This window comes from Prionailurus viverrinus, chromosome B4, assembly GCF_022837055.1.
Source record: "Prionailurus viverrinus isolate Anna chromosome B4, UM_Priviv_1.0, whole genome shotgun sequence".
Lineage (NCBI taxonomy): Eukaryota > Metazoa > Chordata > Mammalia > Carnivora > Felidae > Prionailurus > Prionailurus viverrinus.
The window spans coordinates 76,884,155-76,908,190 of record NC_062567.1 but is presented as its reverse complement, the minus strand read 5'-3'; the positions used below and the strand labels follow the sequence as shown (position 1 = coordinate 76,908,190).

The following is a 24,036-nucleotide window of genomic DNA, read 5'->3' as shown; positions in this document are numbered from 1 at the left end:
GTCGGTTAAGCGTCCGACTTCAGCCAGGTCACGATCTCGCGGTCCGTGAGTTCGAGCCCCACGTCAGGCTCTGGGCTGATGGCTCAAAGCCTGGACCCTGTTTCCGATTCTGTGTGTCCCTCTCTCTCTGCCCCTCCCCCGTTCATGCTCTGTCTCTCTCTGTCCCAAAAATAAATAAAACGTTGAAAAAAAAAAATTTAAAAAAAATAAAATAAAATAAACATTAAAAAAAATTTTATTTAAAAAAAAAATGTGATGAACTTCTTTTTAGTCACCACTGATTCCTTTCTTTCTCCTTCTTCCCTTCTTTCTCCTGGCACTCTTTCCCCTTCATTCCCTGCATGAGCTGCTGAGTTACTGTGAGAGAATAGGAGTCTGTCATTTCCTTTTCCCCATCCTCCTAGAGTGTCGGTCTTCACGTGTGCTCCACTGAGCTCAGGACAAAGAAGAAATTGAAAATCTCAAGAGAATTAGTGTAAACTTATCTTAGTACAGTGAGAAGTGATGACCCAAGGCCTGTAGCTCATTAAATTGAGTTGTAAATTTCTCCTCCATTTTTTTCTTTTGGGACATATAATATTAGTGTGAGTAAATAAAATTATCTCTTGATTATCTATATTAATGGGGAACATGATTTAGTAAGGCCTGAAGTGGAGTATAACATTTTTGGGTGTTTTTTTTTTTTTTTTTTTAATAAGCTCATGCTTATTCTCATGCAACTGATGTGAGTTCTGGCATTTGGGAACTACTAATATAGATATTCTCTAATAGCAACAGATCCAGGAAGAATTTATTTTTGGCATTGTTTTACATTATATAGTTTCTTTTATGCAGATGGCTGACCTTTCTACATTTTAATTTTGGCTGCTATTATAAAGTTGGTCTATCTTCTCTGAACACATATCAGCTAATAGAAAAGGAAGATGATCCAAAAGTACTTTAGTGACAGAGGACATCAGCGTAAAGTTTAAAGACAAGAGGCAGTCCTGTATGACCAATCTGTAAAGGGATTAAAGAACAGTTTTTTGTTTAAAAGCAAACAGACAAACAAGGTGGGGAGGGTGATTGCTGAGGATGATTAATAACTGATTATAAGTAAGAATACACTAATCATTTCTCTGCATGATAACCAGTATCTCGCTGGTAGTAAAATCTTTTCTCCTTTTCTGAAAGGTATCGCATTCAGTCGTTTGTATATATTGCTTGTCCAAATCAGTGATTCTCAAACATTTTTATTGTACGGTCTCCCTAAAAGTTCCCCTGACACCAGTCCCCATTATGATTTCCCTGCCTATAAGATTCCCTATTGTTAAGAAACAAAAAATGATGCTTGTTTCATCTTGGCTGTCTCAGAAATAATTAGTTTCCACCTGAGCTGTGGTTTGTCTAGGTATGGGGCTGAGAAGACTGGAAGGAAATGGGAGGCAGAGTGCGGAACTGCTGCAGAAGAGAAGCTCAGGGGCATGGCAGTGAGACTCAACGCTGATTGCAGAGACTAGTGCATCCCTTTACCAGATCTTTACCAGAGCTTACTAACTTCCTGACATCAGGTCTACTTTGAAAAGAGTTGACGTTCCCTTCAAGTAACTCCTCTTCCTTCCTGGGCACCAGGTCTCACCAGCCCAGCCCACTCCTAGCACCGGAGGGCGTCGGCGACGCACCGTGGATGAAGATCCTGATGAGCGGCGGCAGCGTTTTCTGGAACGCAACCGGGCTGCAGCCTCCCGCTGCCGTCAAAAACGGAAGCTCTGGGTGTCCTCCCTAGAAAAGAAGGCAGAGGAACTCACTTCTCAGAACATTCAGCTGAGTGTGAGTGGGTCCTGAATGATTATTGGGATTGATGAATCTGGGAAAGTGGGATTGAATCAGAAAAAAGTGAAACAGTATCATAAAAGATGATGATTCTTCAGATTAGGACAGATCCAGAAGATGTGCCAGGAAGTGCAGAAAGAAGCTCTTAACCGTCAAAATTAAAATACCTTCCCCAGGGACTAGAAAAGACATTTAACCATCTACTCCCAGACCTGCTGCTGGAGTCTGAATCAACCATAGACCCATTTGGATAAAGAGAATTGGATTAATTGCCCCAGGGTACTCTTTTAGGTCATCAGTAGAAACTGACTGGGGTTGTGGAACACCCAAAGGGAAATGTATATGCCCCAGATAATGCAGCTTAATAAAAGAAAGAAAAAGCCACACAAGCACAAATAGAAAAATTATAATCCAGATATTTTCTTGAATATTACTATTCTTTCTTTTGATTACTTACTAATTAAAAGATTTCAATACAAAGGTAGTGTACGAATGTATTTATATATATATATATATATATAACATGTATACACACATGCACGCACAAAGATACAGAACAAAACCAAAGTTCCTCTTCAGTATTATTTTTTCCTGTAGATAAGTTTGGTGTGCCCATACCAGACATTTATGTATTTCTAAGTATTTTTTCATTTATATTTTTTGTGGGGTGGTCAGGGAGGGACTGTGTGTTTGTCTTAACTTAAATGGGATAATGGTATCTCCTGGAGAACTGGCCATGTCTACAGAGGATCTACTTCATTTTTTTAAATAGCCATATAGTAGTGTATTCTATAGTGTGGTTATATCATAAAGTATGGATATTTATAGTATCTCTAATTTTTTTTTGCCAGAACAGCAATGCTGGAGTAAACATTGCATGCTTTTGAGTAGGTAGTTCTGTTAAATAGATTCCTGGAAGTAGGCTTTCTTAGTCAAAGGACATATGCATTATTAATTTTGGTTTGATTATATCTATCCTAAATAGGAGTAATGTTTCTATTATAAATCCCTACTTTTTACTGTAAGCAGCTCCTGCCGTCGAATTCATGACTGTACTGGCCCTGAGCTGTCTGAAGCCTTGCTGGATCAGGAGTCTCCCAGACTCAGGGGAGAAAATCCAGGCAGCATTCTGTCCTTACTGTGGGGACAGCTGCTGGGGGCTCAAGGGTAGAGGATGAATTTTCTTGATACCTTTATCTTCCCTCCCTCTTTAGAATGAAGTCACGTTACTACGCAATGAGGTGGCTCAGTTGAAACAGCTACTGTTAGCTCATAAAGACTGCCCAGTCACTGCACTACAGAAAAAGACCCAAGGCTATTTAGGTGAGTGACTCACAACCAAAGCAAGGTTGGTCAGTCAGTAAACTGCATGTGCTGCATATCTGAACTGTTTATAATTTTGTAAACCCATTCTGAATGTTCTGGGGGATCCAGACTAATAAGTGAACAAACAGCCTTTCTGGAACAACCAGTCCTACAAAATAACTTTTTTCTGAACCATATAGAGTTATCATAGTTGGAGATAAAGGGTAGCACTATTGATTGGGTGCCTCCTTTGTTTTTTTTTTGTTTTTTTTTCCAACGTTTATTTATTTTTGGGACAGAGAGAGACAGAGCATGAACGGGGGAAGGGCAGAGAGAGAGGGAGACACAGAATCAGAAACAGGCTCCAGGCTCTGAGCCATCAGCCCAGAGCCCGACGCGGGGCTCGAACTCACAGACCGCAAGATCGTGACCTGGCTGAAGTCGGACGCTTAACCGACTGCGCCACCCAGGCGCCCCAATGATTGGGTGCCTCCTTTGTGTTAGGCACTCTACCATCTGCCCAGTTCTCTCAAGAAATGGATCTTGCCCCCATTTATACATTAGAAGACCAAACTCAGAATAGTCATGTACCTGAGGTTACACAGTTGGGGAAGTGGCAGAGGCAAGATTCACATCTAGCTCTTTCTTATGTCAAAGACACTATCTGGGCCTCAAGAGAATATAAACAGCAGATGATGCATTGGCATTTGTTAAGCATTGTGATATGGGGGTATATTTTATCTTCCTAATGATGGGCTGATGGTGGTTTGAGTTTGTAACCTATGTGCACACATAAAACAGTGCTAGAAAGAGACAGTCATAGCGTCGTGCTCAGGACAAGCGCAGTCCTGAGATTAAAATTACTGTGAATACTTTGCTCATGGACAGTGAAAGCAAATAAATCTCCTTTGCAAATTTAACAAATTCATAGAAATTTTGGCTGTCAACTTTTGATATATTGAATTATTTTTCCACTAACTGTCTTTATTATTTCAGAGATGTGTTCCCATAGAAAAAGAGTAACCACATCACTCATTTTAAGCGTCTCTATTTAAATTTTAATTTTAATATGTACTTCAGGATACACTCATTCATTAAGCAGATACTGATTGAGCCTCTTCTGTGCCAGGCACTGTTTTATATGCTGAGGATATAATAGGAAACCAAATATTAGATTAAAATCCCTACCCTTGAGGGGCTTATATTTTAGTAGGCGAGACAGACAACAAGCGAGATAAATAGGTACAATATATGGTATGTTAGGTAAGAGTAAATACTTGGAAGAAAAAATAAAACAGGAAGAGGAATATGAAATGTTGGCAGCAGGGTTGCAATTTTAGATGAGGTGGCTTTTGAATAAAGACACTTAAGGAAGTGAGGGAGGGATGCCTGGGTGGCTCAGTCGGTTGAGCGTCCGACTTCGGCTGAGGTCATGATCTCGCAGTTGACGAGTTTGAGCCCCGCATCGGACTCTGCTGACAGCTCAGAGGCTGGAGCCTGCTTTAGATTCTGTCTTCCTGTCTCTCTGCCCCTCCCCCACTCTCTCTCTCTCTCTCTCTCTCTCTCTCTCTCTCAAAAATAAATAAACATTTAAAAAATTTATATAAAAAAAAAAGGAAGTGAGGGAGCTGGCTATGCATTTGTATAAGGGCAAAAAGTACTGCCAACAGGAGGGATCACAGTTGCAAAGACCCAAAGTAGGAGCATCAGGAAGGCCAGTGTGGCTAAATTGGAGAGAGTGGGGGGTGGAGAGTAGTTGGAGATGAAGTAGGGGAGCTTAATGGGAACAGTTCTGCATAGAGCCTCCTTGGTTGTAGTGAGGACCTCAGCCTTTACTCTCTGTTGGGGACCATCCAAGGGTTTTTAGAAGAGGCGTGACATGACTGATCCGATCTGTTTGAACAGGATCACTCTGTTGGAGTGTGCAGGAGCGCACGGGCAGGAGCGGGCAGTCCATTTAGGAGGCTGTTGCAGTCCTATGAGCAAGAGATGACCAAGCCTTGGACCAGGACGGTGGTAGTGAAAGTGGGGAGAAGAGGGTGAACTCAGGGTGTGTTCTGGAGTTAGAGCGACAGAGTTTGATTATGGGCCAGATGGAGTGGTGTATTTGTGAAAAGAATCAAAAATTGCACCAAAAGTTTTCGCCTGGGCAGCTGCCAGAATGAAGCTGCCATGAATTGGAAGTAGAGGGAAGTATAGAAAGAAATGGATTAGGAGCGTATCTGGAGCTCAGATTTGGACAAGCTGAGCTTAAGAAGCTGACTAGGCTTGGGGCGCCTGGGTGGCGCAGTCGGTTAAGCGTCCGACTTCAGCCAGGTCACGATCTCGCGGTACGTGAGTTCGAGCCCCGCGTCGGGCTCTGGGCTGATGGCTCAGAGCCTGGAGCCTGTTTCCGATTCTGTGTTTCCCTCTCTCTCTGCCCCTCCCCCGTTCATGCTCTGTCTCTCTCTGTCCCAAAAATAAATAAATGTTGAAAAAAAAAAAATTAAAAAAAAAAAAAAAGAAGCTGACTAGGCTTGCGGATGGAGGTGTCAAGTGGAAGCTGGTTATGTGGTCCTGCAGTTCAGAGGAAAGGCTGAAGATATAACTTGGGGAGTCAGCAGCATGTAGTTAGCTTTTAAAGCCACAAAACCGGATGAAATGTTCCTGTTACCAAAAGAGCACAGACAGAGAGAGAAAAGTAGTTGCAGGACTGAGCCCTGGGGTACTTCCAACATTTAGAGGTCAGAGAAAGGAGAAGAAACCCACAGATGAAGCAGAATGAGCCACCAAGAAGGCGGGAGGAAAATGAGCTGAGTAGTGGGTGTGGTGTTCTGGAAACCATAATAAGAAAATGGTTCAACAAGTTCATTGATCAACTATTTCAGATCCTCTTTGATGGGGTAAGGAAGGCAAGGACTGAGTATTCATCAGTATGAAAAATATATATACAGTAAGTTTTCTACTCAATCCTTGCAAGAACTTTTAAGAGGTAGTTGAGCCATTAAACTACTTATTTCCAAAGCTGTATTTAGTTCCTGCTGTGTGGTGTAGACACCGTGGTAGGTATTTAACAAAGGATAAATGACACACTGTCTCCGCCTCTGAGAAACTCAGAGTTATGAGGAGATAAACATGTCAACATGTGAATAAGGTAAGTGCAGCTAACCGAGTCACACGGCCCCTAGAGTGGGAGCTTCCTGAGGACAGGCCTCCTGGTTTATTCATTATATACCCCAGTGCTGGCACACAGGATGCTTGGTAAAAATGATGAATCGATGGAATAGATGAATGTGCGCTCTGAAAGCCCAAGCGATGAAATAGTTAATTTCATGAGTGCAACAAAGAAGGCTCCACAGAGGGGGTTATAGTTGAATCCTGAAAGAAGACTCAGACAATGAAAAATACAACCAACTCTTACTAGTTTGCCCATATTTATTGCATACATCTCTGTTTAAGCAGCCGTAGAGGTTATGTGACATTTAGTAAAACTCGACTGAAGAACAACATGGAGTCACCTCTGTGTGCGGCTCAGCTCTGTGTTTATCGTCACTTTAGGTGACGTGGCATAGCTCATAATACGTGTTTGAAGTCATTAATGCCTAGCTAATTGATAGTCAGGAGGGTCCAACAGGCCTCTTTGTAGTTTGTTGTATTAACTGAACCTTGGCCCAGGACTGGTCATAACGTCATCTGAGTGCAGCTTGATATTTATCAGGCTCACCTGTGGTGCAACTGGTTACTAAAGGAACATAAAAAATAATGGAACAATTAAATTCTTGTGGGAATTAATCAGGATAGCTAAAACAAGCGATCTATTTTAAAGCACCTTTAAAGACATGGATAAAGGAAGAGTGTTCCAATAGGGGTAACCTAGAAGCCAGATGGTGTAATTAACATGTTGAGGTGTCTGCTTTACTAGGATAGGTAGATTAATGTGGGCCTAGTTCTTGCTGCCCATCTCACAACTTCCCATTTCCTAGCCCCTCCATGGCTTAGAAGCCAAGATTCTGGGAAGCTTCCTCCCGAAATGATGGGCTTCCTTTTCTTTTGGACTCCTTTAGAACTGTGGCACAAGGTAGTCCTGCTTGTTTGTCCATGTTGTTTTGTAACCACTTGCTCTCTGCTCTTTGCCTTCCTCCCTGGCAGAAAGCCCCAAGGAAAGCTCAGAGCCCACGGGTTCTCCAGCCCCTGTGATTCAACACAGCTCAGCAACAGCCCCCAGCAATGGCCTCAGTGTTCGCTCTGCAGCTGAAGCTGTGGCCACCTCGGTTCTCACTCAGATGGCCAGCCAAAGGACAGAACTGAGCATGCCGATACAGTCGCATGTGATCATGACCCCACAGTCCCAGTCTGCGGGCAGATGATGCCTCCCCTGGTGGAGAGGTCCCTAGCCAGAGCTCGCCCACCCGAGAACCAAGAGAGATGTCATCTTATCCCCTCCATCTGCCTTGGACGTGGCGGTATGAGGGAAAGATTGTGTGTTGTGAGTAACGGACAGATGTGGGGCTTTTCTCTTCAGCCACATGGTCGTGTACATTGACACCTGTACTAGGAGCCTCCCAGCCCCAGAGCCACATAGATCATCCCCTAAGGGGGCAGTTTCTGATGTACCTACAGCCAAAGGCCTTTCCAGATGGTCCGAACAATCACCCCAGCCTGTGCATGTGTACCTGTCTCTTAACACTAACCCTTGGCACTTCTAGGTTTTGGGTTTCTCAGTTGCCTCTCTTCCCATGAAGCCATGGCTTCCTGTTCCTTAGCAGCATGCCACCTCCTGCTAGGTAGAGGGAGGCTAGTGTTGATGGCAGGTCACCCGCTGGCCCGCCTCAGCTACCCCATAGGCTCAGGACTTTGTCTCCCATTAGCTGCTTATTTTATCCCCTTTTCCCCTTCCTGAAGTCTAGTTAAAACATTCACTTATGGTGAATGTAGTTACCTTTGATACATGAATTAGCAGTATTTTCCAGCTCTTCCATAAACTTTAGTCCTTCTCCCTACCTGCCACCAAAAAAACAAAACAAACAAAAAAAAAACACTCAAAAACAAAAACAAAGCAAAAAGAAACAAACCCCAAGAATTCTAATCCTTTTTCAACTATTTCTAGAGCTATTTGGGTACCTCATTTTTTGTGTCTTGAGTTTTCCCGGTCTCCAGGTGGGGCCTTTTCCACCTCCCACTAAGCCTTGGCAAGATCATCTTGTGTGGCCTTATTAGCTCTTGCTTGTTAGTGAAAAGGGAAAGTGCCCCGAGTGTGACTGATTCCCTGCCTCCCCAGTCCACCCTCCTGCAGTTATCATTAGGGCAGGCAGGAACAGTATAGTTTAAAGCTCATTCTATCAGGTTACTAAATTGAGTCTTTATGTTTTACAAGAGTTTACTGGCCAAAGCACACATATTCCATTTGGTCGTCTGTCCGCTCCTGTATCTCCCTCTTTGTCCCCGTCTGTGTCCTGCCTCTGTCTCGCTTCTTCCGATGCAGCCTCCTGGAACTAGATGCCCCCTAGATGCAATGCATCCCCAAAGGCCCAGCCCCAGGACTCTGAGACATCAGAGCCAGGGTCCTGAGTGGGTTTTCTCGAGGGTCAGGTAACATGGGGAGAGGCAAGAGAGAGAAGGTGCAGTACTGACCTCAGCAGAACAGCCCTGCTTGGGGAAGGTCTGGCCTGCCCAGGGAAATTGGTGACTATTGCTCTCAGCCATTCTTACTTTGAGGCGTTAGGTTGCAGGGGGAGAAATTCATCCCTCTTGTCCCTCTTTCTTCCCCATTAAAACTTCTGATCTTCCTTTGGCTCTGAACTATGCAATTTCTACCAGGGCCACAGGAAGTGATCCAAAGCCAGAGGCCTGTGGATAGATAGGTCAGCTTTAATAGCCTGTCAGTATGAATCCCTTCCAATTATCCCAGAGCCACCTTCTGCCATCTGCCCAAGCCAAGAATGCCCTTTTCTCCCTCTCTCCTACCTCCATCTTAAACATACATGCAAAATAACTGCCAGCTTCCTTCCTTAGTTTGTTTCCCAGAATTGGCTGTCATGGGGGAATGAGGAAATCTAAGCTACGAGATTCCCGTCTTCCCAGAGTGCTGTACTGGTGAGCCATTCAGGTGACTTGTTCTGCTGCGTTTGTTTTTCTTTTCCCCTCCTGCTTTTCAGAACCAGTGCTGAACACGACACACCTGGTAAAGAGAAGGAAGAGAAAACACAGTTTTCTCATCCTCTACCACCCGGGACCCAACAGGAACAGCCCCCGAGGTGACTCAGACTAGCAAATGGCCTGGCAGATGGTCGGGATACAAGTCCCCACCTCCAGGGACTGCACTTGCCTTCCACAGTTCACAGCCATAACTTGTACTCAGGACTTTTCCTTTTGATGGCTGCTCCCTGGGACTTTCTTCTGCTTTAGTTGTGTTTCATTTTTTATCATCTTGATTTCCCACCAGCAGCCTTGCCCTAAAGCTTGACTGAGTTTATGGCTCCTAAGGAGCCTTCACAAGACCCTGGACTATTTTTCTTCCCCCTTCATTCTAGTGTTTTTCAAGTTAAGAATCCGTTTGTCACTGCATACGTGCCCTGCCTCACTGTTTGGCTGTGGAGGAAGTTTGAGTCGTACCCGTCTGTCCCCATGTAGGACAGCTAGTTTATTTAGAGGGTCTCTTAGTCCCCATGTCTCCTTCCCTCGAGCCCTTACCTCATTGTCATCGGTGGGAAGTTCTTATTGGGGCCTAAATGAGGGGATTGCCAGAACCTTACTGGTGAAGCAGTAGGAAGGGACAGGACAGAACCCTCCAGATAGCTCTTTAGCTGGTCCTTGGCCTCACTGAGAAAGCAGGGCAGTTGGTTATCCTGAGACTCTCTCATAGTTAAGGGGAATGTCACTGATACTCACTTGTTATTGCTGCCAGCCGTGTGGCCACTCTCCCTTGGCCTTTGCTTTCCAGACTCATCTGGACCAGAACCAAGCGTCATGGAGGGCGTCACTTCTCCCTTCTTAATGACCGTGGCCTTTCTAGGGGCCCAAGGGAGGATACTTTGTGAGAGGAGCTGAGAGTGTGGATGCCTTGGGACTCTAAGCAAACACAAGATTCAGGCCTCCCACCTCATTCCGGAGACACAGCTGATAGATAACCAAGGCCATAGAGAAAGGTACCAGACCAGGTCTTCAGGTCTGCAGACTTTTGCCCTATTCCTTTAAAAGAAGGCTTGCTCAGAGTTGCAAAGCCTGAGAAAACTTCCCTCACTGCTAGAGAGGGAAAAAGTAGGCCCTCCTTTACTTGCTCTTCCCCTGTTGGTTGTACACCCCAAATCTGGCTTCCTTCAGCCTCCACTCCTCTCCATGGTCCTAAGCACTAGACCGTCTACTCTTGGTAGTGGTAAATAGGAGACGACCTAACCTCACTCACCTTGCTGCCTTCCCTACGCCTGTTCTGCCATTCTTAACTCTTTTCCTGATTCACTGCCCTCCAGCACTACCCATCCTGGTTGACGGGGTACTTAACCATAACCATCCCCTGTCTACAGCCTGAACCACCAAGCAGACACCAAAATACTCCTCCTCTGGTTTCTAAGGCTCCCCTGCTCCACACTGAGAGGCTCCTTTAAAGGTGCTAGCCCTGCGACAGCCCCCTTCCCCTGAGAGTCCCCCCTTTCTTTCATGACTTCCTTGCCATCCCCAAATCATTATTTTTCATTAATATTGTACATTGTATACACAGGAAGGAAATGTATTCTTTTTTTTTTTTTTTTTAATTTCATAACCAGTCCGTTTAGAATCCAGTCCTCCTAGTTATATCACATATGCCTTTGTTGATAGTGCTCTTTCCGCTTTCTTTAGACTTTTGTTTGACAGGGGTGGAGGGGGGAATGGGACAGGTGAGGACCCCAAGGCAGATTAGAGGATTCCCCCATCCTGCTTCAGCCCCCCACAACTTTAATCATCCCCCTCACTGTATAAACCTGATTTCTCTCTGTGTTCGCATACATGCATGTACACACAGACATAAATCCCCACCCACTCACCTCAAAGTGGTGACCCAGCAGGAATGAGCGTTAAGTGGCTACTGGCCACTATTCCCACCCCATTACCAGTTCATCTGTCTCTCCTTGGGGTAAAGTCCTACCCCCAGAATGAGAAAAGGCTGGGGAGAATAAGGCAGGCTAAGGCAGCTGTGTCCTTTGTAGATGCAGGTTTGTATTGTAGCTGTCAGGGTTTATTTTATTTTTTTAATGGGGGGCTGGTAGCACAGAGCTATCATCAACATTAGCTACTGGTGGGTGATGGTTTAGCTGTAAGAAATGGCTATGAGCACTAGTTTCATTGACCTTCCCTTAGGGTGGTGGTTCTCAGGATGTGGTCCAGGCTCAGTAGCAGCAGCAGCACCAGTATCTGGGAGCTTGTTAGAAATGCCCATTTGGGCCCCACCACAGACCTATTGAATGGGAAACTGAACTGGGCTGGGCTCTAACAAGCACTCCACGTGATTCTAACGCACACTAAAGTGTGAGAACCATTGCCTTAGGGGCAAGCTGGAAAATCCTTGTAGGGTGTCAGGGATATTTTAAGTACCATCCTCTGCCTTAGCACTAACACATTTTTCCACTTCCTCCAGTACCTCCCTCCACCCCCATTAAAACAACAACCACGTCATTCATCTCAAAATCTAGGTTTGAGTTCCTTCTACTTCTTCCTAAAACCTGCCCTGCCTTGGTCTGGACAGGAATTGTCGCATATTCCCTTGCAAACTGGTCACTCCACAGTCTTTGTTACGGGAAGGATGGGCTGGAGCTCTAGCTGTCCTGTAACACACACACACACACACACACACACACACACACACACACACACCCCTTTCCAGCAGGGAGATGAGCCTCCAGCCCCAACAGTGGAGGCTACAGCCTCCTGACATTGTGTCTGTTGAAAGAAAGTGGTGTGTATCTATGGTTATATCTCTGTTCATCTGTGTACCTTTGACATGTAGCAGCCCCTCTCCGTCCCGTCAAGGAGCTCGACTCTGGGTCTGGGTCTCCCCAGTCCCCAGTGGCGGACTTTGACAGGTGGGAGGATGCAGTGCTACGGGCTGTTCTGTTACAAAACCGTCTTCTCCCTTTCCCTGCCACCCGACTCGGCATGATCCCTGTGAGCAGGCTCTCACGATCTCCCAGGACGGGGCTGAGACAGAGGCTTCACTCTGTTCTCCCTAACCGTGCCTTCTTCCATCCCCCGCCCCTTACCACCCAGCAGTTCTCCCCCCAGCCATGCCTTCTCCTGCTCCCCCTTGCCCTGACATATATTGTGCCTTATTTATGCTGCAAATATAACATTAAACTATCAAAGAGAACCACTGTTATGTCTAATGCTTCGGTACTCTGATCTACAAGTCTCATTGGCCACTATTCTCTGGGAACTCCTTGGGCTTTCATGTCTGTGCTTTTCCTCACTCTCCCGTTTTTTAGGACAGAAGGAGCAGGGATTCTTATCCCTCCTTTTGATGCAGGGAAGACACAGCCTAGAGAAGGTAGGTGGTTTATATCAATTACATAAAGACAAAAGAAGGCGTAGAGACAGGGGCTCACATCTGTGCACTGCCACGGGCACAAGGGCCTCCACATTATGGGAGCCTTCGCTGTAGAACTTGTGTGCTTTATGTGGATGGGGAATGGTCGGGTGTCTGAAGGCAAGTGGCCTCTTATCTTTCAGTGTTTTTCCCCACCTTCCTCCCAACAATAAAAAACAAAAGCAAGCCCTACTCTCAGAAAGTTTCCAGCATGACTAGGGGAGTGCACACACAAACACACACACAGGAGTTAAAGATGTGGGGAAGAGGTCGATCTGGAAGTGAGGGGTGGAGCTTATTTAAAAGCAGGTAAGAGTTCACAAGAAAAACAGATAATGGCCAGGAACTGGCAAGGGGCAGGGCAGTCACTAGTAATTGCTCATGTTTATGTATCCTTAGATAATTAGCACAAATGAGGAAGAGGGAGCCAGGCTACAGAACTTGACCAGGAGATAGCAGGTGCCTCTGAGGGCTTCCAGGTAGAAGAGAAGTGACTTAGAAGCTGTTTGTGGTTGGTGTTTGGTATAACTGATGCAAGTAGGAAGCCTGAGTCTCTGCAGGAGAGTGGGAAAGGCAGTGGTGGTCTTCACTGTGTTGTGCTCGGGAGCGCATGGGTTTCCAGAGAAGGTGAGAAAATAAGTTGCTGAAATCCAAATACCAAAGCTGCCAAGATCGTGAGGCTTTGGAAGACCTGGGACTGAAGGGAGGGCACTTTCCCAAGTTGGGAGAATTAACCCATCCCAGCTGCAGGCGTATCTTGTTCTGTTGCACTTTGCAGAGGGTGGGATTTTTTGTTTTGTTTTTTACAAATTGAAGGTACAGGATCCCAGTGGAGGAAGTACGTGCAGATGTGGGGGAGATAGTAGCAGAGAACTAGACTTAGAAGTGGAGCCTGAAGATGGGACTGCATTGGTGTAACCCCATGATCCAAGCTGAACAGAGGAGCTGCTGCTTACAGAGGAGCACAGAAAGTGGTTTCTTGAGACAGATTCTCCTGGTGAAGGCGCTGTCAAGACTAGGAATGACAAAGGATTTAGAATATTACAGGGCGGATCTCTGTAGCACGGCCGGTTAGCTCGTCCGGCTGTTAACCCAAAGGTTGACGGTTTGAGCCTACCCAAGGATGTGATATTTGTGGTAGGATGTTACAGGGGTATCTGGCTGGAGTACCGGTTGGTGGAGAGGTGACTCTTGATCTCGGGATTATGAGTTCGAGCCCCATGTTAGGTGTAAAGATTACTTAAAATTAAAATCTTCAAAAAAAAAAAAGATTATGAGAATATTACGGAAACATAGTTGATAAAGCAGTGGTTGAATTTGAGAGGTTTGACTCTAATTTTAAAAATTCTGTGGGTAAAGTGCTATCAAAGAGCATCACACACTACTGAGAAATCATTCATGGAAGGAAGAGCTAATCGATGTGGCAAACTTCATTGTCTTATTTTAAGAAATTGCCATGCCACAGCCACCCCCACCCTTTAGCAGTCACCAACCTGATCAGTCAGCAGTGATCACCATCAAGGCCAGGTCCTCTACCAGCAAAAAGATTACAGCTTGCAGGGGGCCTAGCTGGCTCAGTAGGTGCAGCATTGGCTCTTGATCTCAGGGTCCCTGAGTCTCAGGACTCAGGGTCCTGAGTTCAAGCCCCACGTTGGGTGTAGAGCTTACTTAAGGAAAAAAAAAATTACCATTTGCTAAAAAGCTCAGATGATTGTTAGCATTTTTTAGCAATATCTTAACTTTGTTTTAAGTTTTACTTATTTATTTTAAGAGAGAATCCCAAGTAGGCTCCACGCTGTCAGCACAGAGCCGGAGACAGAGCTAGATCTCATGAACTCTGAGATCATGACCTGAGCCGAAATCAAGAGTCAGATGCTTGACCAACTGAGCCACACTGGTGCCCCAGGAATATTTTAAATTTAAGGTATGGACATGATTTTTTTAGACATTTGCACACTTAATAGACGATAGTATAGTGTAAACATAACTTTTACAGGCACTGGGAAACAAAAATTCATTTGATTTGCCTCATTGCGATACTTTATTGCAGTGGTCTGGATCTGAACCAGCAATATGTCTGTTCGTACCAAAGAAGATAGCTATCTCCATTCTGGACATAGGAAGTTAGCTAGACCTGACCTTTTCTGAATTGAGCCTCAGCTCAGATCCACTTGTAATTGATGATCAGAGACACCAGGAGAATCAGGGTAGCAAACACTTATTGGCTGCTCTGTGCTGGGTGTAACACTAGATGCGTTGCATTCATTAGGTCATTTTCTGTTCACAACAACCCCTTGGTAATGCCTCATTTAAGATGAACTGAGGTTTAGGTTGACATTTGCTCAAGACCCACGGTGACGTGCACGTGCTGGCATTACAATGGCTCTGTCTGACCCCAGAGCCACTCTGCAGTGGTTCACACACCCTCACAATGCTGCCCCTCTGGACTTCTGTCAGATAAGAACAGACAGAGGCCTTGATGTGGTATAGGATCATTTCCCACAGAAAAACCACCTGCTCGTGGACTGGATACTCCTCCCTTCTAAGAAGCGGTGACATTCCAAGATGTGATGATGATGAGTGTCAGGTTCTGTGCTTGGGACCGACTGAGACCAAGCTTACAGAGGGAGGCCGCATTAATAGAAACCTAGTATCTCGAACATGCAGATCAAAACCTGCTCTATTCTACCTATCCAAAGTTATAGATTGGTTGCTAGATGGCTTGCTAAAAGAGGGAGGTCCCCTTAACAAAAAATAGAGTGGAAGAATCAAATACGTGAAAGGCTTGCACACATGAAAGATGTGCAACAGTATGTGACTTAGTGGGGCACACTGAGACCCCTGGTGGAGGCCACAGGAGACGGAAGCCAGCATGGCACATGGATAAGTCTGCCCCACCACTGTCTCAGGAGATGGAAAATTCACTGGGACTCTGCAAGGATCACCACTGCTAACGTTTTGAGGACACTTGCTCTGTGCCAGATCCTGTGCCAAATGGATTACAAAAAGTATCTCAAATAATGCTCACCCTGGAAGGTAGTTTCTTTTATGTCTTAAAAATTTTTAATTTTTTTTTCAATATTTATTTTGAGAGAGAGAAAGAGAGAGAAAGCACGAGCTGGGGAGGGGCAGAGAGAGAGGGAGACACAGAATCCAAAACAGGCTCCAGGCTCTGAGCTGTCAGCACAGAGCCCGATGTGGGGCTTGAACTCACAAACTGAGATCATGACCTGAGCCAAAGTCAGATGTTCAACCGACTGAGCCACCCAGGTGCCCCATTTTTTTTAATGTTTATTTATTTTTGAGAGAAAGAGTGTGAGTGGGGGAGGGGCAGAGAGAGAGAGGGAGACACAGACTCCGAAGCAGGCCCCAGGCTCCAAGCTGTCAGCACAAAGCCCGACCTGGGACTTGAACTCATGGACCACGAGATCATAACCTGAGCCAAAGTCAGACGCTTAACCAACTCAACCACCCAGGCACCCTTCGAAAGTAGTTCCTTTTAACGTTGCCATGTTTTTCGGTGAGGAGACTGTGGGTTTTGAGAGATGGCTTGCCCAAGACTGATCCACAGACTCTTTACTTCATGGCACCTCTCCAGCACAGGCTAGAGAGCCACACGGGGCGGGGACAGGGGAAGTTGAGGAAGGGATTCTAGGATCAGAAGGGAAACTCTATCAGATGACTTTGAAGGACCCCCTTCCTGAGAGCGACTGATTTTTTCCTAAGGCAGAATTCCTGTCACCTGCTCCAACAGGTCAGAGCCAGGCAGAGGCTGGGGTGACTAGTAGGAGGTGAACAGAGCCATATTCCAACCCCAGTTTCCTGCCCCTGCCTTTCTGTGACTCTTTAGAATCAGGCTTAGGAACCTCCATTCTCCGCCCCCCCCCCCCCCCCCCACCCTTCAAAGAGCAGAAAAAGGAAATGACCAGACTTGACAGTGCGGAGCTGTGGCCACAGGGTGGCAGCAGTGCCTCACTGCAGAGGATGGCTCCAGAAGCCCAGGTGAGGTGGGTCCTAAGCAGCGCTCTCTAGTGTGAAGACAGGATCAGTCTGCAGAGATTTGAAGCAATCCCTACTGTGTGGGCTCTGAAACCTTGTAGTCTCCTTCTGTATCCCATTTTTCTGTCCACAAGCAAATCTCAGAATAGTGATCCCATTTTCAACCCTCCCAAGAGCCATGTAGGCAAGGGTGTGAATGGTCTGGATGACCCCAGCTGCAGCCACAGTCACGGCAAGGATCAGGCTCCATCATTCTGGCTAATTCTAACCCTGGCTCTTAGTTCCTCCCTCTGTCCCGGGACATAATGCCTAGCCCTTCTTTAGAAGACTTCCTCTATGCTTTTATTCTCTAAGGAAGGAAAGAGGAGGTGATCAATTGGCGCTCTCCAACCTATTGAGAAATCGGGGGTTCTTGAAGTCCCCCCAGGGCCTGGCTCTGACAACACATCTGCAATTAATGATGCTTCTTGAGCTCTGGAGACAGGATTTATGCATCTAATAAAGTCTCTAACTCCAGGCTTAGAGGTTGGGGGCCGGAGGCTGGGAGCAGGAAGTCCCGGGGGTGCCATGGGAGGGGGTCCCAGGCGGCTCCTAATGGAGCCGTGCATTTCCATTGACTGCTCTAGATCCCCCCTCAGGCTCCTGTGGGGTGGGGGCCGGAGCACAGCAGGTATAAGAGGCGGGTATAGCCGCAGGAGGGCAGATGGCAGGATGGATTCCAGGCGGGCAGCGGTGCTGCTGGTGCTGCTGCTAACAGACTGGGGCTGTGCTGAAGGACCAGGGGGCCAAGACGAAGGACGGCAGATCTTCGTGGTAAGTTACCACCCCCTCTCCATGTCACCATTTTTCTGTCTCAGCGGGAGGCTTGAGCTCCAAGTTCAGATACTCGGGCTGCCAGTGTCTTCACTGGGTCCTCATATCTGAGGAAATGGCTCCTCAGCTTCCCTTTGCCTGGTGACCTAAACGTCCAAGGCCTTTGCCCATCTTCCTTCCCCGATGGCCCTGTACCACAGGAGGAAGACAGCAGGCCCCGCCCGCTGCAGGAGGCCCAGACCCCTGGGTCATTCCTGCACTCCCTGCTCCAGGCCATGCAGAGACCCGGCCGAAGCTCAGCCTTTCGGTTTCAGCCCCAGAGGTGAGTCTGAGAGGGACACTGGGCAAGGCAGGGGCCAGAGGGACAGGAAAGGGGCAGGGGGCGATCTGGGAGGGGCTGAAAGGACCTTCAGCTGAGGATGGATCTCTTCTAAGGTTTGGCAGAAACACCCGGGGCTCCTGGAGCAGCAAGCAGTTGGGTCCCCGAGCCGGGGAGGAGCTCAGCGCCCCGTTCTGGAGCCTGGCTGCCCCTCAGCGCTTTGGGAAGAAGTGACACATCATCCCTTGATATGTTTGCGTGCAAGGCTCACAACTGAAAGTGCCGCATCTCCCTTGCCCCCCCCCACTCCCCACCCCACCCCGCAAATAAAGCTGTCCAGCTTCTGAATCCACGTGTCTGCCTGTATGAGACTTCAAAGGGCTGGGAGAGAGCCCTGGGACCAGAACCACGGCCCCCTCCATCTCCACAAAACCCGAGCGCCGCAGGAGCACAGGCAGTGGGGCCCCCGGAGGTCACTGTACCTAGCCTCCTGCCACTAGAAAGGCAAGTGTGGGGACGTGTGGGGAACCAGGTGGGGAGGCACAACAGGGGAGGCAATCTGGTGCTAACCTCCTTTGTCGTCAGTACCAGTCAGAGAAACCAGAGCAGACGTAAGAATCCAAGACGCAGTGCGTTTATTCTGGGCTCTAGAGGAGAGCCCCCTGATTTCATTCCCACTCGTCACCACCAGTGACAGGAGGCCAGATCTTGAGCCAGCCAAGGCCCTGGGGTCCCTGGCTCCTGGCCCTGTGTCCTGAGCCTGCAGGCAGGCAGTCTGTGTCAGAGGTAGAGACGGCACCTCCAGGGGTACCAGAGCTGAGCAGACACATAGGCTGGGGGCAAGAAGGGCAGGCAGCAGGGGTGCACGTCCGTGAGTCCGGCTGGGGCTTTATTTGCTGCCCGCCATGATCTTGAGGTACTGCAGGGCACGGCAGGCAGCCTCGCCGCGGGCTGCCTCCCTGGTCGCTGCAGAGCCGTGACACACGGTAGCCGGCTGTGTGGACAGCTCCACCAGGCACTGGCAGAGCCCACTCAGGCTCAGTTCCTCTGGAGAGCAAAAGAGAGGAGGGAGGCGTGGTTGGGTGGGAAGGCAGAGCCGGGAGGGGTACATCCACATCACCATCATGCCCTCCCCCACCCCCGTCGGCCCATCTGTACTTGCTCTGCTTCAGTCCCCATCATCCCCGGCCTCCCCGCTAGCCATACCAATATCCAGATAGCTGACATGGAAGGCCTGCTCTTCAGAGAGCTCACTGAGGACACTGCAGCAGGCAGGGCCCAGAGCACCTAAGGCGCCCAGGGAGCAGCTGCGGAGGGACAGGATCTTCTCTCCCACTGAATTTCGCAGAGAATCCCAGGTGCAGCCGGGGCCCCGGTTCCGAAGTCCATCCAGGCGGGAGCCCACACCCTGACAAGATGGGGACAGTGAGAAAGATGCAACCACGAGCTGAGACCCAGGCACCGAACGTTCAATGCCAAGGAGGGAAAAGCCCACAGAATGAATGCTTCATCCAGCTTGCCTTCCCCGAGTTGGCCCCTCTAACTACTAGACTCTGGACCAGGGGTCCAGGCAGCCTTCCTCATGCCAGTAACAGCAGGCTGCAGGGCCCCTGCCCCGGGTCAGCTCCCCACAGCACTCACCAGGCAGGCCTGTAGCTGAGGCTGAGAGGGGGCCCAAGGAACTCTGGGTCTGGTAGGAAAATGGGGAGAAGCAGGCCTGGGACCTGAAGAGGCTCACTCCCGAGTGACAGGCCCATGTCCCCAGGGCCCTTCCTGGCATGGAGGATGGACCACAGTGCCTGGCCCGCACAAACCACTCACAATGGAGAAGTGATCGTCATCAGGCTCTGCCTCATTCCCATCCCGGGCATCCAGAGGCACCGTGTGCACTCGAAGCAGCATTTTGGCCGCCGCATTACGCTTTGCCAGCTTTTTGGAAGTGCCACTGCCTGCGTGTGGGGAGAGGGTTGCTGGATTATGATCCCCAACAGACCCAGTGCTTTCCACCCAGCTCAAACTTGAAGATTGAGGGTCCCCTCACGGGATGTCAGTTGGAAAGAGGAGCTCTGGACCTGCCATGCACCTGAGAACCGGTCAGCCAGAAGGGGGGCAAAGGGCAGAGTGCAAGGGAGACGCCAGGAGGAAGGGAGCCGAGCCAGGGGCTCAGCCAGGACAGCGGGGCTTTGGCAGAGAGAGGCTAGGAGCTGCCTGCGGCCGGGGCTGGAGTAGCTGTAAGAACTCCCCTCCGCCCGGTTACCAATCTCAACGAAACGCTCCACTCGGCAGGTCATGGTAAACTCTTTGCGGTGGGCCGGCCCAGACTCTTGGGTCACCGTGTACTCAGGCAACCGCCAGCCTTTCTGCACCACCAGCTCCTTGGAAGGGAGAGACAAGGGTGTGCAAGGCTGAGTGAGAAAAGACTCGTCCTCTCCTTCCTCCCCTGGGAGCCTCAGGTTCCAGGTTAGAGGAGGAATAAAGGATGTGGGAAAAGCCCTCAGAACAGGGGAAGAGCCCCAAATGACCGTCCCTCATGGCCCCAGGTTCAAGGGAAGACAGGCATGCGTGGGAAATGAGGATGGGGGCACACCTGCAGAGCGCCAACAGGATTGCACTCGGACTGCTGAGGGGAGACGGGGGGCTGCACCTCCATGGGGGGGCTCCTGAAGGAAAAAGGGTCCAGGCCAAAGCTGCTGGGGCTGTCCCTTTTGCGGCTCCCCATGAGTCCTAAGCCCTGCTTCAGCGTCCCCATGACCATTTCCCTACACCCCACCTGGCAGGCAGCTGTCTGTCCAAACATCCAGCCTGCTTCCTCCCCCTCCCACCCAAGTGAGGTCTCTTCCAGGGCCCAGGCCCACTGAGATTTTTCTGGAACAAAAGATCATCACCTTGCCGGGACAGTGGGAGAGGGGCTGTATATCCAGTCCCTGGAAGCACCTGATGGACGCACACACAGGACCATCATGTGACCAACTCAGAAGCAAATGGGGCCTGCGAGACCCTCAGACATGGCCAAATATCATCCACGTGGCTATTTAAAAATCATAAATTCCCTCCTGTCCCAAGAGCTTACCAGCTGGTACGAATTCTTCAAATGCTGGTCCCCAACTATTCCATCCTGTTTACTCTCAGACTTGCTCCTGCCTGACCAGCCTGAGTCCAAAGGCTGGGGGACCAAAAGCCAGGACCCCTTCCTTCCCACCCACCCACCCCCCCCCGCCCCCTTCAGGCAGTCAGGAAACACAAGATACCTGGTTGGAACAGCAGATGGAACAGGAGTCGCAGCCACTGCAGCAGTAAAAACTGGAATGTCCTCAGGCAGTGAAGAGTCTAGGGGAGAAAAAGAACTTCCCGAGGGGAAGGGGGCCTTTGATTCACACCCATGTGTTGGGCGGGGGGGCGGGGGGGAGGGTAGAGGGTGGGGACCCAGGTCCTCCTGACCTGCCCATCCCCTAAGAAAACTTCTTCCACTTCAGCCAAAGACTCAGGGAAGCTTAACCACCAGCGATCCTTTGCTGCCAAACACTGGATCAAAAAGACTGAGAGAAGGGGAAGGAGGGTCTCTTCCTACTCAAGAAACACGGAGGCTACAAACTCCAATGAACGTGTGGAGGAAGGAGGGACAACGTGCTAGACAGAGGCGGCGTGCTGGGGAGTGGCCCCTCTAGCCTCGGCCTCCGCCCCGCACCCTCCCGAGCCTGGGCCCAAACCACAGCCACAGCCCTTTGACATTCCCCCCCAAGGATCCTTCACAGCAGCAGGAGCCCTGGAAGCATCCAGCTCGTCCAGAGGACACTCTCAGGGAGAGGCCCAGGTTGAGGCGGCTAAGTGTCACCAGGCCAGCCCTACTGGGCAGAGGAGGTGGCCGCACAGGGGCCTGCGTTCCTGGCAGGGCCTCTAGGAAGCCTTGGCTGTTCCTCCCTCACCTGCTGTCCTCCAGGGCCGGCTCCAGCATGCTCCCCCCTTTGAGGTGTTTGAGGGCCACCTCAGCTGCCTTGTGCTTGGCTGCCTTCTTGCTGGGGCCCTGACCTGGGAGAGGGGCGTGGGCAATACTGGACGTCACTGGGAGGACAGAAGAAAAACCAGCATCCCACAGCCTCTCTCCTCACAACTGGAGGGAGTCAACCAAGCCCCACTCACCAGGTGCCCCTGCCCAAGACTGGAAGCGTTACACTAGCTGCTGGAAGGAAGGGCTTTTATCTTCCCAGGAGCTCCCCAAATCAAGTCATGCCGGACATAAACTGCTCCTGAGTTCACACACCTTGGGGTGCGGATTCTTTCCCTGCCTTACTTTCCCCTGGGAAGCACTTTCTTTTCTCTCAATACAGATAGACGACTGCAAAGGTAGAAAGAGGGTAGGCTCTAGAGTCAAGGCCTGGCTCTGCCACTTACGAGGCATGGGACCTTGCACGAGTCGTTGCATCTCTCCGGGTCTCACTTTCCTCATATTCAACATGAGGATACTACCATCTACGTCACTCGATTAGACTGGTTTAAGATTAACTGGGAATTTGGTCAAGCACCTGGAACAGAGACCAGTGCAGCCGACACATACTCCCCCAAATACTTCACTGAGACTTGGGTTTATCTCCCCCTTCTCCTCTAGGATGATGGCAATCTGCCAGAGCACTGTGGCCGTCCTGCTTGCTCCTCCAACTCTCCCAAGTCCTACCCACCTCCTCACAGACCCGTTTTCCCAATCCAGTCAGTGGCTTTTCCCCTGAAATCTCTCCTTCCCTCACTGGCCTCAGAGAAGATGACTGGGAAGAGACTCCAAGAAACAAAGCCAGTAGGGCCCTGTGAATGCACACCCCAGCCAGGCTGCCCAAGCCTTCCTCACCAGTGCAGCTGGTGTCGCCAACGGTGACCCGGAAGGTGAAATTAGGCTGGTGGGCTTGGCCCTCGGCTTTGAGAAGGTCGTACACGGGCGTCTTCCCTATTCTGGTCCCATACTCCTGCAGAAGGCTGATCGGGGTCTTGCCCGGGTTGGCTGCCAGCATTTGCTCTATACTGAGGGAGGCGGGAGGCACAGACCCTCATCACACCTCCAACTCTGCACCCACCTGGCCAAGCACTATCAAACCCAGGCACACCATGGGGGACATAGGGTCCAGGGGACCCCGGACAGTACAGCAAACACTAGCTGGATTCAATGTGGAGTAGAGATGCAGGCTGGGAAAGCAGGGTCCACTGCCCCCAGAGCAACCGGGGAATGCACTGTTCCTGTCTCGGTTAGGGAAGAGGATCCTGTACCCCAGTGCAGGTCGCAAGTGCATGTCCCCTGACACAGTGCAGGCCAGGGACCCGGTACCCACCAAATGCACTGAAGGTCGGGGGCATTAAAGCCAAGTGCCCCAAGTGCAGTCTGGGAACCGGGCCAACCCAAACTATTTAGAGCAGGAGGCAGTGGCCACTGCCGGGATGCATGCCGGGAACCACGGCCCACTACCCCAGTGCTTGCCGGGAACAACCCTCAGGCCAGGTGCATGCTGGGGCCGCGCCGCTAACTCCTCCGCACCGCGCCACGTTTTTCGCCCGGCAGGGATCGGTACGAGGCGGCTCACCTGGGCAGCCCGCAGCCCGTGGTAGTGCCGGAGCCCTGCTCCTCTTCACTCATTCCCACCTCCGTCCCCGCGGGCGCCACCGTGACTGCAGCCTCCACGCGCCCCAATACACAGCCGACGAGCTAGGGCCGGGGCCAAGCCCCGAGTCGCGGCCGGTCGGGCCCGCCGCGGGGCATGCTGGGACATGGAGTCCCCCTCCCACCTGACTCCATGAGTCTCCATCGGGAGGGGAGCTATCCGACCCACAACTCTCCGCGTGGTTTGTCCTGCCAGGCAGCACCGCCTTCTGGGAGGAGCAGAGCCCTCCACTATCGCTTCCCGAACTGAGGGTGGTTATGTGTGTGTGTGTGTGTGTGTGTGTGTGTGTGTGTGTGTGTTTTAGTAGCGTTCCGCCTTTTTTCCGCGTCTCCCCTCCCCGGGGCGGGCATGCGTACTAGTAGAGTGGAAGAGGCTAGAGGCGGGGTGGTGAGGGGTAACTCGAGCACCCGGTCCTTTGAATCCCGAGGAAACTACAAAACCCAGAAGCTCGCGCGCCATATTTGTCGCAGCTGGAGGGGCAGGGTCAGGTGTGCACGGAAAGCTTCGCGGTATAATTGGTTATTTCCGATTGCGCTGACTTGCTCCAGCAGATTGCGATTGGTTACGTTACCTAGAAGGGCGGGGACAAGGAAAGAGTCAGTTCCCCTTGGCCCCGC

At 49.8% G+C, this 24,036-nt stretch overlaps 3 protein-coding genes across 8 annotated transcripts in view; 2 read left to right on the top strand and 1 right to left on the bottom strand.

Moving 5' to 3' along the window:
- LOC125169873 (cyclic AMP-dependent transcription factor ATF-7) overlaps positions 1-13,905 on the top strand; it is an 86,752-nt gene extending 72,847 nt beyond the window's left edge. The window contains exons 10-13 of one of the 4 annotated variants that reach the window (XR_007153822.1): positions 1,612-1,809; positions 3,027-3,135; positions 7,246-7,582; positions 12,549-12,681. Coding sequence is in view for 3 of the 4 variants with exons in the window: in XM_047865719.1 (XP_047721675.1) it covers positions 1,612-1,809; positions 3,027-3,135; positions 7,246-7,463 (525 nt within the window). In the remaining variant the exon portion in view is untranslated. Of the gene's footprint in view, positions 1-1,611; positions 1,810-3,026; positions 3,136-5,022; positions 5,438-7,245; positions 12,434-12,548 lie in introns of those variants that run through there. The other 3 variants (XM_047865720.1, XM_047865719.1, XM_047865721.1) reach the window with 3 other exon arrangements.
- Positions 13,906-16,009: 2,104 nt separating this feature from the next.
- Positions 16,010-18,128, top strand: NPFF (neuropeptide FF-amide peptide precursor). The gene is made up of 3 exons (XM_047865722.1): positions 16,010-17,461; positions 17,662-17,783; positions 17,897-18,128. The coding sequence occupies exons 1-3, from the start codon at positions 17,138-17,140 to the stop codon at positions 18,012-18,014; spliced, it is 564 nt and encodes a 187-aa protein (XP_047721678.1). The 5' UTR covers positions 16,010-17,137; the 3' UTR covers positions 18,015-18,128.
- Positions 18,129-18,392: 264 nt separating this feature from the next.
- TARBP2 (TARBP2 subunit of RISC loading complex) lies at positions 18,393-23,709 on the bottom strand. 3 transcript variants are annotated; one of them, XM_047868546.1, is made up of 9 exons: positions 23,342-23,709; positions 22,618-22,787; positions 21,704-21,806; positions 21,029-21,124; positions 20,368-20,440; positions 20,038-20,155; positions 19,602-19,729; positions 18,987-19,188; positions 18,393-18,827 (listed from the first exon to the last, which is right to left on the bottom strand). In XM_047868546.1, the coding sequence occupies exons 1-9, from the start codon at positions 23,392-23,394 to the stop codon at positions 18,670-18,672; spliced, it is 1,101 nt and encodes a 366-aa protein (XP_047724502.1). In that variant the 5' UTR covers positions 23,395-23,709; the 3' UTR covers positions 18,393-18,669. The 3 variants fall into 3 exon arrangements, with proteins under 3 accessions (XP_047724502.1, XP_047724503.1, XP_047724504.1); XM_047868547.1 differs by lacking the exon at positions 23,342-23,709 and adding an exon at positions 23,093-23,240; XM_047868548.1 differs by lacking the exons at positions 22,618-22,787; positions 23,342-23,709 and adding an exon at positions 23,093-23,229.
- Positions 23,710-24,036: the final 327 nt, after the last annotated feature.